The 15,759-nt window shown below is 30.3% G+C and overlaps 2 protein-coding genes across 8 annotated transcripts in view; one reads left to right on the top strand and one right to left on the bottom strand.

The window, feature by feature from the left end:
- Positions 1–10,426, top strand: part of LOC107995534 (methylcytosine dioxygenase TET) — a 172,798-nt gene extending 162,372 nt beyond the window's left edge. For all 7 annotated transcript variants that reach the window (XM_062083410.1, XM_062083408.1, XM_062083409.1 and 4 more), the window contains 3 exons: positions 44–271; positions 380–534; positions 607–10,426. In XM_062083410.1, coding sequence (XP_061939394.1) covers positions 44–271; positions 380–534; positions 607–3,313 — 3,090 coding nt within the window. In that variant the 3' untranslated portion in view covers positions 3,314–10,426. The remainder of the gene's footprint in view (positions 1–43; positions 272–379; positions 535–606) is intronic.
- Positions 10,427–12,046: 1,620 nt separating this feature from the next.
- On the bottom strand, positions 12,047–14,206 carry LOC107995546 (steroid receptor RNA activator 1). The gene is made up of 3 exons (XM_017053129.3): positions 14,000–14,206; positions 13,320–13,799; positions 12,047–13,223 (listed from the first exon to the last, which is right to left on the bottom strand). Exons 1-3 carry the CDS (start codon positions 14,016–14,018, stop codon positions 13,027–13,029), a joined length of 696 nt encoding a protein of 231 aa, XP_016908618.1. The 5' UTR covers positions 14,019–14,206; the 3' UTR covers positions 12,047–13,026.
- Positions 14,207–15,759: the final 1,553 nt, after the last annotated feature.

Genomic DNA, 15,759 nt, shown 5'->3' with positions numbered 1-15,759 from the left:
CAGTTAATCTTAAAGATTAAATTCTTCTTTTTTCCTCTTCTAGGAGCAAGAAGTAGAAGAAAGAATGCACGTCCTAGCAACACTTTTATCACCCTTGTACCTCAGCCTTGCACCAGAAGCGTTCAACAATCAAACACAATTCGAGCGGGAAGCGAGCGAATGTCGTTTAGGATTTAAGCCCGGCCGACCATTTTCCGGTGTTACAGCGTGTATAGATTTTTGTGCGCATTCTCATCGCGATCTTCACAACATGAACAACGGATGCACCGTGGTAAGTTATAAAATCTTGATTGTTACTTTCAATTAATAATATAAACAGATAAAGATAAAGAGATAAGACAGATAAAGAGATAAAGTACTATCTCTATGTGTCTCATAGGTAGTTACCATGACAAAACATCGAACCTTGTCGAAACCTGAAGACGAACAATTACACGTACTTCCTCTTTATATCATGGATACTACGGATGAGTATGGGTCAAAGGAGGGACAGGATGAGAAGGTTCGCGCCGGAGCTGTAGAAGTTTTGACAAAGTAAAAGATTTGCTTTTTTTATTCGTAATAGTTCCACTTTATGAGCAGCAATAATATATATACGTTTCACAGATATCCCTGCGAAGTGAGAGTTCGATCGGTTCCACTGCAACCCTGTCGAAGGCACGGTAAGAAAAGAAAGGAAGACGAACCGGACACTATTAGCAGCAAGAAGGACAGTTCCAAAAATGCTAATGAAAAGATAACAGAGTCAGGACGTCAAATACCAGGACACCAAGAGTTAATCAGACCGCAAATGAGGGACACGCAACTATCCTTGGAAATGGCGTCCATGTTTGAAGGAATGGACGCCCAATTACAAAGCTCCCAAGTGTCCTCTACCGTTTTAGATAGCCCAGTGTCCATGTATCCTCAAGGATGGGGTTACCAGAACGAACAGCAATGGAGTAGAAACGGTTGGCTCGATCAGCGAAAAAATAATTGGTTGAATCCGTGGAGAGAGTATTCGTTTGGTGGTCTCGACAGAGATGCAAAAGTTGATCCAGATAGCACGAGCTTGGACGACATCAGACCTAGAAGCACCGTTTCTCAAGATGAGCATCGACCAGGATCGCGAAATTTACCCAATTCCACAATGGACTCGCCAAGAAATTATTACTCACACTCGCCAAGAACTCATCCAATTTCACCAAGGAGCACTCATACGGCAACACCAGGAGATATCGGTTACTCGATGTCTCCTAGAGGATGTCCACCTACGCTTCAGGATCAGAAAAACGCCTCGCCAAGAAGTTCTGTGTATTCAGACACAGGTTATAGTCATCCACTTCCCACTTCCAGAAGTTATCCGAACATGTACGACACCAGACAGAGTAGCGCATCTCCAAAAACAAACTGTATAAATTTTCCAGCTCATTTGGACCAAAGGAGTGCACTCAATCGAACGAATCATCATCAATTGCACAATATAAATAATATACGAAACGTTGGAGGGAGCTGCGAACAATCGAAATTACCATACTCCAAACCTGCACAGGATTCTAGTCAACAAAAGTACTCCACTACACAGAACTACTTAGAGGTTCAAAAATCACAAATCGAGCAACCGTTTATGAACAGAATACAAGGCCACTATCATCCCTCTCACCATGTACAATCGAGTAGAAATCTTCCGTATCAGGGGCCTCACGAGACAAATATGGACATGTTTTCCGGCTTATCGGTCTCCTCTTGTATGAGCAATACTAGTCATAAGGAATTCGGTACGACGAATTCGGACTTATTACTACACACCTCGTCTCATCTTTCTTCAAGCAATCCACCAAACGGTACTCAAAATTTAGGCTCCATAGATCAAAGAAAATATCGTATGTATAAGAGTCACGAACAAAAGACACCAGGGATAAATCAGATGTCACCAGCACCTTCCGATCAAGTTGGTGGTTGGAACATGCTTGGTTCCTGGTATCCCGACCAAAACAAACCTTACGATCAACAACAAGTCTACAACGATCAAATCAATTCCGAAAGGAATCACCAACAATCCATAGATCATCAAAAAACATTCAATTGGAACGACAGAGTACCACATCCGGACCAATCGAAGCCACCTTGTTGGGAAACACCCTCTGATCCCTCTCCATTTAGAGTGCCAAAGGGTAGGCCACCATCAAGGACAGCTGCAGGCCAGAATCCAAACACGGACAGTACATATCAAAATTCTTCCAATAGAACGTTTCTCAAGCCTCAGGAGCCGATACGAAACGGTATCTACGCGGACAGTCCGAGCAACAATACAATACAAAATAACGGAACGATGCATCAGAATAACCAGATACGAAGATCAGAGTGGACGGAGGACAAGACAAGAGAGAATTTCCACGATCCTAGGCAGAACATGACGAATCCAAACTCGAATTGCTTCCCATGGGCAGAGGAGATGAAGCAGGTTCAAGACTTCCACGGAATGCCAGGCTTGGGACATCCTCACGCTTCCTTTCCCCAATATGGACTATATCCAACGTATCCCGTCTTCGACAAACCTTATTCCAATTCTTGGGAGGGCTATAATTACCATCAACCTTATCCCCATCCCCAAACATCAGAATATCCACCTCAATTGTATCAACAGCCAAAGAGAGAAGCCTGCTTCCCTTCGCCCCAATATCCCTATCAAGGGGTGCCTCCGTATCAAAGTCTGAATCCTGGCTGGGCAAGGTGGGACACTCCTCGATGGGATATTTACGGACCACCATCTTATTTCCCGGTGTTACCAGAACCTCCGCCAAAGGCGGAACCGCTCGGAGAAGTGGCCGATTATTCCGACAACGAAGAGTGCTTCAAGGATTCGCAGATGGGTGGAGTTGCCATCGCGTTGAGCCATGGTAGCGTGTTGTTCGAGTGCGCGAAACACGAAATGCACGCCACCACAGCTCTCAAAAAGCCTAATCGTCTCAATCCGACCAGAATCAGTCTGGTCTTCTATCAACATCGTAATCTGAACCGGGCGAGGCACGGTTGGGACGAATGGGAAGAGAAAATGCGACTCCGCAAGTTGGGCGTTACGACCACCAATACCACTACCACCACGAATTCATCGACTAATTCGCAACCACTGTCCACCCCATCGACTCCAACCAGTCCAGCAAGCGCGACGATCAGCGAGAAATCCACTCCGCTCCCGTACATACCTAGCGTTCCTAGCTCTCAATTCATGATGAGATCGCCCACTTACACGACAATGACTTGGACCACTCTCTTTCCCATGCATCCGTGCATGATAACTGGCCCATATCAAGAGGGAGGTGCCATTGGATGAGTGATCGTCAACAGGTGCGGTTCCAGCCATCGATGACCAAGAACCGTGCCAAGTATCGATCGAGCAATCTCGTCGGGCTGATCGAGTGAAACAATGGGATTCAGATGGCGCGCGCATCGCTTAGCCTAGCGGCACCGTTTGCGTGACGTGTCGTGCAACGTCAACGTGAAGAAGCTGAATCGAATCACGGGAACAAGGAAAACATACAAGCAACAGGTAGTTAACATTTCATAAAGGGATCAAATAAGGAAAATGACAAACCGTTATTACGAGGAAATTTCTATCGTAATTATTATATCGTCATTGTCCTAAATGTGTTATACTTGTTACTGAAAAAAAAAAAAAAACAAGAAGAAAAAGAAAACAACACGTTTGCACTGCCATTTTTCTATTTCACGTTTTTTCGGAGAATATAATAAACGTAATAAACGGGAGGGAAGGGGCAAGGAGGAGCAAGAGAAAGGATAACATAATAAACGATGAAGAGTTCGCAACACAGACGTTTCATCACAGGATTCAATTCTAATCGGGGCTTCCCTTTTTATATCGATCTTTTACGCGAATCACGATAGAACGTTGTGAGCGAACGTAAAAAGAGCATAAGATCGGCAGATATGGCGCTGTATAGTATCCGACACACTGTTCAAAGTTAAAGATGAAAAAAAGAATTACGAGACGCGACTAATCGAAAGAGACGTGTCATGCGCTTAGAGAAACACTGATCGCAATCGAGGCTGATTTTCATGGTAATTGGATTAAGAATACAGCACACGTAAAACCGATAGCGATCGATCATATTCGTTTGATAGCCGAGAAAAAATAAACTTTGATACGTTATACGATTTAGGATGGAATGAATGGAGAGTAAAAGTATGAAAAAAAAAGACAAAAGGAGAAAAAACGATATAAACAAATAATGAAAGATTAAGAAAGAATGAAATGAAACGTATCCAATTGTACATTTTTTTTTTTTAACTATCTCGTAATTATTTAGTAGACAATTGTAATCATATTTAACTAGTCCATACCTAGGCATGATAAATGATTTTTTTTAACACATGGCATATGCAAAATGGCAAACATGTATGGTAACAATACATGCGTGCCTATTACGATCCTTTTCTTTTTTTTATACAAAACTAGATCACTTTCGCATCGAAGAATCGATCTATCGTTTATTTTTCTGCACGTTCTCCTTTTGTACCACACGTACCCCGTTGTTGTTGTTGTTGTTGTATCATCATCGTCATATATATATATATATATATATATATATGATATATATATATATATACACACACACACATGCTCATACTGGACACATACATCACGCTGGAACAAAATCGATTAATCGGCGCCATCGTAAGATTTTATTCAATCTATCCAACCTATCCAAAACATCGAACGATGATATAGATATACATATAGTTTCAAATCGATCCTTTGTAAAATCATCTGCACAATATCATGCTCCAAATGGGAAAGTGGAGCTCGCACTTAGACATTACACATATACACCAGTATAATAACATATACAGACATGAAAAATGATCTCAAGTTTTTAAGCTAATTAATTAAACGGTAAATATCAATGTTTAATCCTTTTCTTTTATCTGCTCTCTCTCTCTCTCTCTCTCTCTCTCTCTCTCTCTCTCTCTCTCTCTCTCTTGCTCTTATTTTTTTCCTTTTTCTCTCTTAATAAACACACTATTATCTATAATTTTTTTTCGTTCTCTTCGCCTATCTGTACATTGTGCTTGTTAATCATCGTATTTATTTCGTAATTCACTTGCACGTGCTTGCATCCATAGCTTTATCCTTTAATCGTATCACCACGTTAAAAAGATTCGAGTAACAACGATCCAACGGAGAGGCACATACACACACAGACACGCACACACACACATACACACACATACACACATACACATACGATATGGATTGCTATATAATATTATTTAATATCAATTCTCGGATCGGTATCAGTACAAACATACACAAATATATACATCGTATACATGAGAGCTCGTGAAATAATTTTTTTAATTAGAATATCGAACTATCAACGGGAAGGAAACGCGTCAATCGTCGTGGTGCCGTCTTCTTCGGTTAGCTACGTTCTTCCAACTGTTTCTCTTTTTTTTATTATTATTATTATTATTATTATTATTATTATTAATATTCATTTTTCTAAGGCCTTTAGAGTCTATGATCGCGATTTTCAATCCATCATCAATCCATCATTTTGGATCCCAAGGATCCTAATATACGAGCCTCTCGGGGGATGATCTTCTCGGGCGAGAAAAAGACACGCTCACAGAGATTCAAAAAGTTTCGCGGTAGTTCGCAATAGTTCGATAAGGTTCGATATTGTAATAAGTGCCAGTGTTCGAGGGCGAGTCAGAGAGCCAAAAAAAGGAAAAGATAAAAAAGATAAGAGGAAAAAAGAAAAAAAAAGTAATCCGTTAATTACACATGTCGTGCGAATTAATCCTACTTTCTTCACACACAGATACATATATAACTACCTCGAAACGTTAATCGCCACTTCCCACTATTTTTCTTTCCAACCGTGTTGTTTTTATCTCTTTTATCGACCGTTCATAGTTGAATCGATAAATTGACACGAAAATCGGAGATAGAGTCATAGAGTCGGGTTAATGGACTAGGGGAAAGAAGGAGGCAGAGGTGTAAAAAAGAAAGAGTCTTTCTAATATTGAAAGAATTAAAAGAAACAGCGAAGTCAAGTGGGATTATTATTTTAATCTGATGATAAGAATGACGATGATCATGATCACGTATTAATTCGTTTAATTGGTTCACGAATAAACGGTTCCTTGCTTTTCGAAGTTTCGATGCACGAACATACTAGCCAGGGAGAAAAGAAGCACCGGAGAGACCGGAGGCACGGTCCTCGCGATTCATGTGTACGCGTTGAAATTTAAGAATCGAAAAGTGGATCAAGGAAGGGGAGGAAATCGTGGTTGTTCGAGGTCGATGGATCGTAACGATAATCGACAGAGAGGTGATTACTATAGAAAGAGGTAGAAGGGAGGTAAAAAGACGCGTCCAACCCTCACCCATCGGAGTATTATAAGAATCATTAATATATTATCATTCATTATTATCATAATGTAGTAGTAATAATAATTATTAGCGGCAAACAGTAATAATTAGTAATATAATCTAATTTAATCGATTATTTATTAATTAAGTTTTAACAAAACGCGTTGTTCTATTGTATTTTTATTATCGTATCTTTTTTTAGCTCTTCTATCTTCTTTTTTCTTTTGTCACTTATCCTTCATTCGTTTTTCTTTTCTTTTTCTTTTTTTTTTTTTATATATATATATATATATAATTTTTCTTTCGTGACACCGAACGATCGAATTAGTGTCGAGGATGTGCATCAACTCTTTTCTTTCTTCGCTATATATTTTTATATCTTTCGTTTTAAATTTCTTTTCTTCGTTTGTATTCTCTCTATTCTTTTTTTTAGAAAGAAAAAGATTGTTCAACACGAGCAGAAACAGCGTCATCGATGATGAGCTTGCATGTCTTTTAAACGCTAGTCGTCCTTTATATATTTTCTTCTTTTCTTAATGGATTCATTTTTCACACTTTATGTTCTGATATCATCCTCTGTTTCACCGATGTATGACGAACTTTATTACGCTAAAAGTATAATCGTTCCTCCGTTTTTACGCACGACTCCGGAGTTTTACAAAGCAAAGTATAAATTTTAAAGCAAAAATATCAAATAGAAAAATTAATGTTCAATCGTCAGAGACTATTTTTCGATTAGGTTCCCCAAGATTGAGAGTCGATCTCAACCAGTCAATTAAACATTTTACGAAGGAAAATAGTAAGATACACAAAAGTTCTCGCTGAAATTGCAAAAACATGTTTCTATTTTTTTAAACATTTTAAAAGATCATTCTATATATATATATAAAAAGAAATAAGATTTTTCGTCATCTATTTCTTTCTTGCGAGCAAACGTTTCGATCGCAACACTCTTCTTGTTTCTTGCGAACGATTTACCAACGATACATGTGAATTATCTTCAACGATAATTTCTTATTTTTCTTCATCTGCGTCGTTTGTCGTTGAAAATTGTTCACGTTCAATTTCGTTGTGGAAATGGTTCTTCAATGCTTTCGAACGCTCATACGACGATTAGAGTTTGATTAATTATGTATGTTTGAAAAAATATATATATATATATATTAAAAATTATATAAAAAATATAAAAATACAATAAAATCGGAAGTAATGCGAGAGAAAATGAATAATGAAATTGTGAATGTAATTGAACAAAGAAAAATCGTTTAATGAAATTAATCGAGATTAAGATTTTTTAAGATTTATTCTTTCGATTGTAATCTACCGATTTTATATAGATCTCTTATAGACAATTATTCGTATATTATTGTAAACGAATGAATTATAGATATTTTAAATTAGATGAATTTTAAACATCTAATAATTAAGGATGATAATGAAACCAGTGACTATATAATGATTTATATTATATTTAATTTTTATTATTAATTTTATTATTATATTGTAACGAAAAAATAATTTTTCTTTCGTTTGTAAATATCGGGAGCGATCGTTAGCCGGGGAAGAACCATCGTTCATAGCGCGCCTGTTCCTTTCACATTTGCACACGTTTCTTTCCTCGATCGCGATCCATGGATTCACTTAGGACGCACGAGGCGCACAGGCAAGATTTTTCTCTCGTCGACTTCCGAATGATGCTCAGTTGCGTGCGTGAATAGGATACAAAGAATGTTTAGAAAATAAAAAGGCAAGAAAATTGAAAAGATAAAAAAAAAAGGACAGATTTCGTCGCAGGATTTTTTTTTTTTTTTCTTTTGAAGAGAAAACTGTTATTAAAGTAAAAATCATACTGTAATGACGAACTGTAATTGCAATCGATGAAATGAGATGGAAGTGGAAAAAGAAAATGAACTGGTTATTGTTGCTGTTCTTTTGTGTATAAGATGCGAGAAGGAAATTGTATCGTCACGATGCCAAAATAGTATTAATGCGGTAATAATTAAGGCGTAACAGAGAAAGAATCATTAATGTATTCAATGATTGTCATGTTGCAGCGAGAACGGAATAAAAATGAACGTGACGCACGCGAACGAGTTTATTGCCAATTTTTTTACTTTTCTTCTTTCGGAAGGAGAAGAGATTAAAAGGGAAAATGGAGTTTAGCGTCGATCACGTGGCATTCAATTCGATTACGTGGTGTACGAACGAGACGGAATGAGAGAAAAAAAAAAGAAAAAGAAAGAAAGAGGTTGAAAACTGTATTTTTTCTTCCAATACCAAAAAGATGCCATTTTGTTTTGTACGAAAAAATCTATAAAAAAATTTACAAAAAAAAAAAAAGAGGAAGCGGAGAAAATATGATGAGAGTGTGTAGAGATTAAATATAAGAGGGGATGGGGGGAGTTGAAGCTAAACGAAGGAGAACAAATTTTTTAAATAGTTTATAGCAAGCGTAACATAATAGATGTAATAATAAATGCAAAACAAATTACAAAGAAGCAAACAGATAAATATTAATTGCAACAAATATACTTGATGTATATCTGTCTTGTGAGATGAATAATAATAATAATAATAATAATAATAATAATAATAATAATAATAATAATAATAATAATAATAATAATAATAATAATAATAATAATAATAATAATAATAATAATAATAATAAAACAAAAATGAATAAAAATCTAATAAAACCACATGTCCGCCTTATGAAGCCAGAATACAATAGGTAATTGATTGATAAGAATTGATAAAATAAAATAAAAAAATAAAATGAATTAAAGTAATGATTAATTAAACGATAAATAATACTTTGTAATGCGCAGTTAGACAGAGAATGAAAGGAAGGCGAATGAAAGAAAAAAAATAAATAAAATGATAGAATGTAATGAGCATATTATACTTAAAGTGCGAAAATCGTGAGATATCCATTGCGTATTTATATTTATCTTATATATATACATGTATAAACAAATGTACATGAGTTCTTGCGTACAGATTATTTAACATTATTAAAAAAAAAAGAGATAAATAAAATCGAAAGAACTCAATCGAAAAGCGAAAATAATAAAAAAAAATCATCGCTCACAATTTTTGCACTTTAATATCAAAAGGATATCCTCTGGGTCCCCCGAAATAGGGCATAGCGCTACGTATACACCCGTTATATATGTGTATATATATTTTTGGATAATGAACCCAGAAAAAAAAAAAGAAAAAGAATTTTAAATCGAAATTCGGGCCTCGACACAGATCAGAAGATTATCTCAATGGATCTTTTCTCAAAACAATAATAGTTAATCAATAAATAAAAGAACTCAAACGAACAAAAAATTATAATTAAAAAAATTATAGCAAAAATACAGTAAAAAAAATAAAAATTAATTTTTTTTTCTTATTGTTTCATCTAAAATCGAGTTGAACTTTATATACGATCGCTTATATCTAACGATTTATGATAAGAAATATTATCTCTCTTTCTCTCTTTCTTATATTATAATCTTAATTATAATTAAAATGTTTCGAAAGCTCATAAAATAGAAAAAAATCAATTATTGCAAAAGGACAAAACAAAAAATGAAAATACAGGAAGAGAAGACGAGAGAGGCTCGAAATGATCCATTGAGAGAACATGCGTCGATACCGAAAAAATGTATTTATGAATATTTATTTATGCGAGATTAAATGAAATAAAAAAAAAAAAAAGAAAATGATGAATGATGAAGAAAAAAATATATTGACGATTTAATAAAAATAGATGATCATAAGTTTAAGATGTAAGTTTTATAATGAATATATATATATATAAATATATATATATATATATATATTTGCTCTTGTAAAGCGTTTTACTGCCTTTCGCCAATTTTAATCGCGCCAAAAAAGCCGAACGAGCGAAAGGAATAGCGAAGCAATGATGAATAAAATGGAAAAAAATTTCATTCGCGATTTCAAAACTTATGTTAAAAAAAAAAAAAGAGTAATAAAATCAATTAATAGCGAGCGAATAAAATGTGAAACGTGAAAATTCGCAAAAAAAAATTAATTAACTTCGAAGAGTGATCTTCGTTTTATGTCATATATGTACGTATTGTGAACGATGATGTAACTTATTATTACTATTATTATTAATATTATTATTATTATTATATTATATTATATTATTTTTATTGTTCTTTTTTTTACTCCATGTTTTTTAGTTCTCGTTATTACGTTTAAAGGCGACAAAAAAAGAGAAGTGTGACAAATGATAAAATGCCAAGCATCGATCGGTGTGAATTTCGATTTCGAATAATCGACTGAAATGCGGAAACGATGAAATCAACGTGGATTAATTAAGAAATAAAATAAAAAGAAGAAACGAAAACGCGGGTGTGCTTTTGAGCGATGAGAAACCATGTACACATATACACAACACGCACACTTACAAATAAGAAAAAAAATACATAAAACACACAAATACATACAAGTACACACGTACAAACACGTACACATACCGTATGCTTAGAGTTTAGTAGCGATTTATAAACAATAAGTGATAGAGTAATTTAAATTGATCATTGCTATCGATGACTATTATCGACATAAGAGTACATTTAGACGAAGAATATGTTATTAAATAAGATGTAATTGTCCTTTGTGAATATACATAAGAGAGAAATGAGAAATACAAGAAACTTTTATGATAAAAGAAGACTTGATCATTTTTCGTATCCGTGTACCAATCGTAAGCAAATAAAATGAAATGCAATGAAAAAAAATTATTTTAATGTTTTTCATGCGTAAATGAATTAAAAATATGTACGTATATTTTTGAACAATTCTATTGATCATTCGTGTATATGTGATATAAAAATATTAAGGATATTTTCTGTATTACATATACGTGTCAATATAGTTTTTTTTATATATGTTTATTAATCATTGAATGAAATTAATGAAAAATATAATTTCAAATAACATATAATGATAGTTACTTCGATCAAGATTAAATTATAATTAATAAAATATTAATTATATTCATGAAACTTTTGATAGGTATTTTTTTTAATATGTTCATTTAATTGATTGAGATAAATATAATCAACTTGCTTCGATATATTCACGGATTTCAAATAATTGCATTCATTTATATATAACACGTCATTTTCATACAATCATTTCTCTTATTTATTATAATAAAATTGCTTTTTATATAATAAAGAATATGTATAAAAGTTGAAAACATTCGCAACATTCGATAAACTAGAGCATTAATCATGCATATCATGATTCAATAAAAATGTTACATAATTAATGAGTATTGAATAACTTGTATTCACAAAATAATCCTTCAAAAATGTTTTAATTTTTCCTTCTAAAATCGTATATATTACGTATAATGTATAATAAAACAATTCTGATTGATTCCAATTAAATTTTAAAGCTCTAAGTTTTAAGATTTTCATTTACCATATTTAAGAAAACATTCCATTTTTTTTTAAGAACTAAAAACAAAACTGATTTTTTATTATTTTGCTTGATATTGCTAAACGATGAATTCAATGAATCATTCCAATTATGAATCATTATTAATTTACTGATATATTCAATAATTAAAATTTATATAATTTTTTATATATTGATAATATTAAATATTTATGATTATTAAATAATATCGACTTTAATTAAAATTATAATTTATTTCTGCTTACATTTACATTTACATTTAAACACGCGTGCGTAACAAAATAATTCATAATCATTATATTGAAATTATAGGGTGTTAATATACTATTCATTAAATAGAATTTTAGAAGATCGATTAAGAAATAAACTTAGATATATAAAAATATCGGTTAAGCCTTTTTTTATTAAATAATACGCAATTTAAGTTTATTAAATTCGATATAGAGAAGCAAAAACAGAGTGAAAGGAGATAATATAACTAACAGAGATAAAATTATTTTATTCTATCTCTGTTTCATTTCGTAACACAAACTTAAATTATTTTGTAACTTCATTAATGGCATTAGTCGATATTTTTGTATATACATATATTAACTTTTATATTTGTTTTTACTTTTAAAATCGATCCTCGAAAAGTGTTTCACAAATATGTTAACACCTCATATATGTATATATATAAATAAAATTGATAAATATTTTAACTTACAGACTTTGCTAATCAATAATTTTTATTAAATTTACGCTATGTAAAAGTGCTAAATATTCAGAAATATATATATATATATATATATACAGAAAATTATATATCAAACTTAGCATGAAAAATTATATTATAATTTAATTACATATTTTAATAAAATATGTAATAATGATATTCACATTTTCAATTTTATTGAACATATATATATATTGCCACAATATTAATTTTTTACTATTTGAATATCAATATTATAAAATCTATTATGTTTATATTATAATAAACTTCCGTTATTGATAATCGTCAAAAATATAATAAACATTATATGAAATTGATTTAATTAGTTTTATTGTATAATTATAATAAAATTTGTTATATTGATAATATTCGTAGTTTTCTTTACTATTTTTAATAAGATTAATTAATATGTAAAATTATATAAATAAAGAAGTAATGTTCATTATACATAAAAATATTGTTCCTGAAAAAATTCTACTTATTCGTTTCTTTCAGTTAATAATAAATTTGATTCTGAACTTTGAGAATATGTAATATTTGAGCTTTTCATTTTGGTTTTTAATCCTAAAATAATATGTCTAATTCCGGGTATCCATGTATTACATAGATTAGCATGATACATCATTAATGCAATATGTATTTCATCAGCTTTTTCAATATTCCCTTCTCGTAAAGCTGAAAATATTTTTTTATTATTTTTCTATTTTCAAATATAATTATAATATTATATTATAATATTAGTAATAATACTTAATAATTTATTTTACTAACCTGTAGATAAATCTAAAATATTCTTATATATCACATTGTTTAGTTTATCTTCAAGCCATGCAGTTTTTAATATATCTAATTTTTTCTTTACTTCTTCAGCACTATTTTTTTCAGATATATGTTCATTAATTACAGCTTCTAAATTTATCAAGACATTATTTAATGTCTCCTCTTTGTTAATATTTATTTCATTCATTCCTTTCAAATTACTTTTATTTGAAGGACATAATAATGGAGGATGTGATGCTGTTGTTAAATTAATTGCAGATTGTATTGGTGGAGGCATATTTAATGGTTTGTTTAAAGAAGATTCTTTATCTTTAGTTTGTATAGATGTCATAGGAAATGCTACTCTTTTATTTAACATTCGTTTAGTAGGAGTTATAGAACTTTGTGCCATAGAATATGCCCATTTCGGAGGATCATTCCATCCAGGATCATGACCAGGTAATAAAACTTTTTGTAAAGAAAGATTTTGATCTACAAAATAAAATTATGTAAGAACATTGAAATATTTTATATTAATATAATATAAATTTATTTTTTCATAACATATGTTATCAGATTGATAATATAAATGCAAAAAATATAATATAAAAAATTTATAATAGAAAATTATATAAATATATTATTAACTATATTAGTAAATTATATAAATATATTATACTAAAATAAATTACTTGTCATTTCTTCACTCATTTCTGATTTTTTCAAATTTAAATTAAATGAATTAGCAAAAATAAATAAATAATAAAAAATTTCTTTAAAATTAGTGTTAATATTGGATTTGACATTTATAACCGTATTTACTTATAGAATACAATCAAACATATTAACATATGTTTATAATCACAATATTCCTATTATCATAACATATTTCAAGATCAACAACTTCGATCATATAAATTACTAGGAAATAATATTTTATTACTAGCAAATAAATATTAAGTTAGATATATAATACTGATATAATATATTGTTTTTTTTATATATTGAATTGACAAAACTTTATTTTATAAAATTAGAAATTATTAACTTCTTTTTATGCTTTCTAATAATTTTTGACAAGTAGAATTCAAAAATATTAATTTTAAGTTCACTGGTTCAAAAGTGATTTCATATGTAAAATTAGTGTTTTTTAAGTTTTAAGTTTTTATTCAGTTACTAGAATGCCATATTGGTTTATATCCACAGTTTGTTCAATAAGAAGTCATTATCTATATATAAGTGACAACGATTGAGGTTCATCTTCAAAATATCTGATAAAAGTAACTTATTTGACTTATAAAAACAATTTCATTCAAATAGCAACAAGATTGAAAATAGATCCTTTTCCCGGTTTAAAAATAATTATAAATTTAATAAATTATTTTTTTTTCAATATTAAATTGATTCGAACAAAAAATTATTGTAATTATATCATATATATTTGTAATAGAATTTGATTATATATATAACCATATGTAGCAATATAACTACGCTCATTGGATGAATTGTAGATAAAAATTAATTATTATATACAAATAATCTGTCAAATATTAAATATAATAAATAGTTTTTGAAGTGGATTTTAAATACAATATTTTTGAATTTTATTTATTAAAAACTATTAAAAGATCTAAAAAAATAAACCTCAAAATAAAATTTAATCATTTTGATAATTTTTATATAAACTAAAATTCAATGATTCAAAAGTTATTTACATAAAGTTTGAGATTTATATAGGAATATTTATAAGTTATATAACGCCATATTAGATTTTCATTCTATCTGTTTGAAAGATGGAAATATCATCAAATTCAAGTTATCTTTTATTTAAAGAATTTTATATACAATTATTATATCATTATTTGTTATTTAAAGTATATTATCATAAATATATTATAATATCCTATTTTTTGCATCTAATCATTAAATTTTGAATTAAATTTAAATTAGAATTTAATTCTCTTTTTTTCTTTCTCTTTTTACAATTATGTTACTATGATTCAATTAAAAATAATTAAATAATATGATTTGAATTCTTTAAAATCAATCAAAAATCGATTTAATTCTAGCGTTTATTGGTATTTTCATTATTTAATTGGATAAATATTTAGCGGTTACTCTTATGTAATTAAAATCTCTAGAAATATGAAAATTCATACACAAATAATATTAATTTTGAACCATTAAATTTCAATAATTAAAACCATTCAGATTTTGAACATAAAATTTATAAAACTATATAATAAAGATTTAATAAATTTAGTGCTTCAATCGAAAACTAGTTTTCCATATATTAATTTATATTAATATAAATTTATATTATATATATATTATATATTAATTTATATTATATTATTAATTATAGAATTAGTCATTCTTATATTTATAAATATTATAAGAACAGACAAATTCCTTTTGAATTAAAAATTTATAAATTTATAAATCATTTTTA

The sequence above is a fragment of the Apis cerana genome, linkage group LG12 (genome assembly GCF_029169275.1).
Source record: "Apis cerana isolate GH-2021 linkage group LG12, AcerK_1.0, whole genome shotgun sequence".
NCBI classification, from domain to species: domain Eukaryota; kingdom Metazoa; phylum Arthropoda; class Insecta; order Hymenoptera; family Apidae; genus Apis; species Apis cerana.
Note: the sequence above shows the minus strand (reverse complement) of the source record. Positions and strands in the feature narration are given on the sequence as shown.

Bases quoted from the DNA above. Each gene is read 5' to 3' on its own strand.
- LOC107995546 (XM_017053129.3), bottom strand. The intron at 13,224-13,319 runs GTTAGTAAAATA...AAATATTTTCAG, and splicing joins TATTTTAGATTTATCTACAG to CTTTACGAGAAGGGAATATT.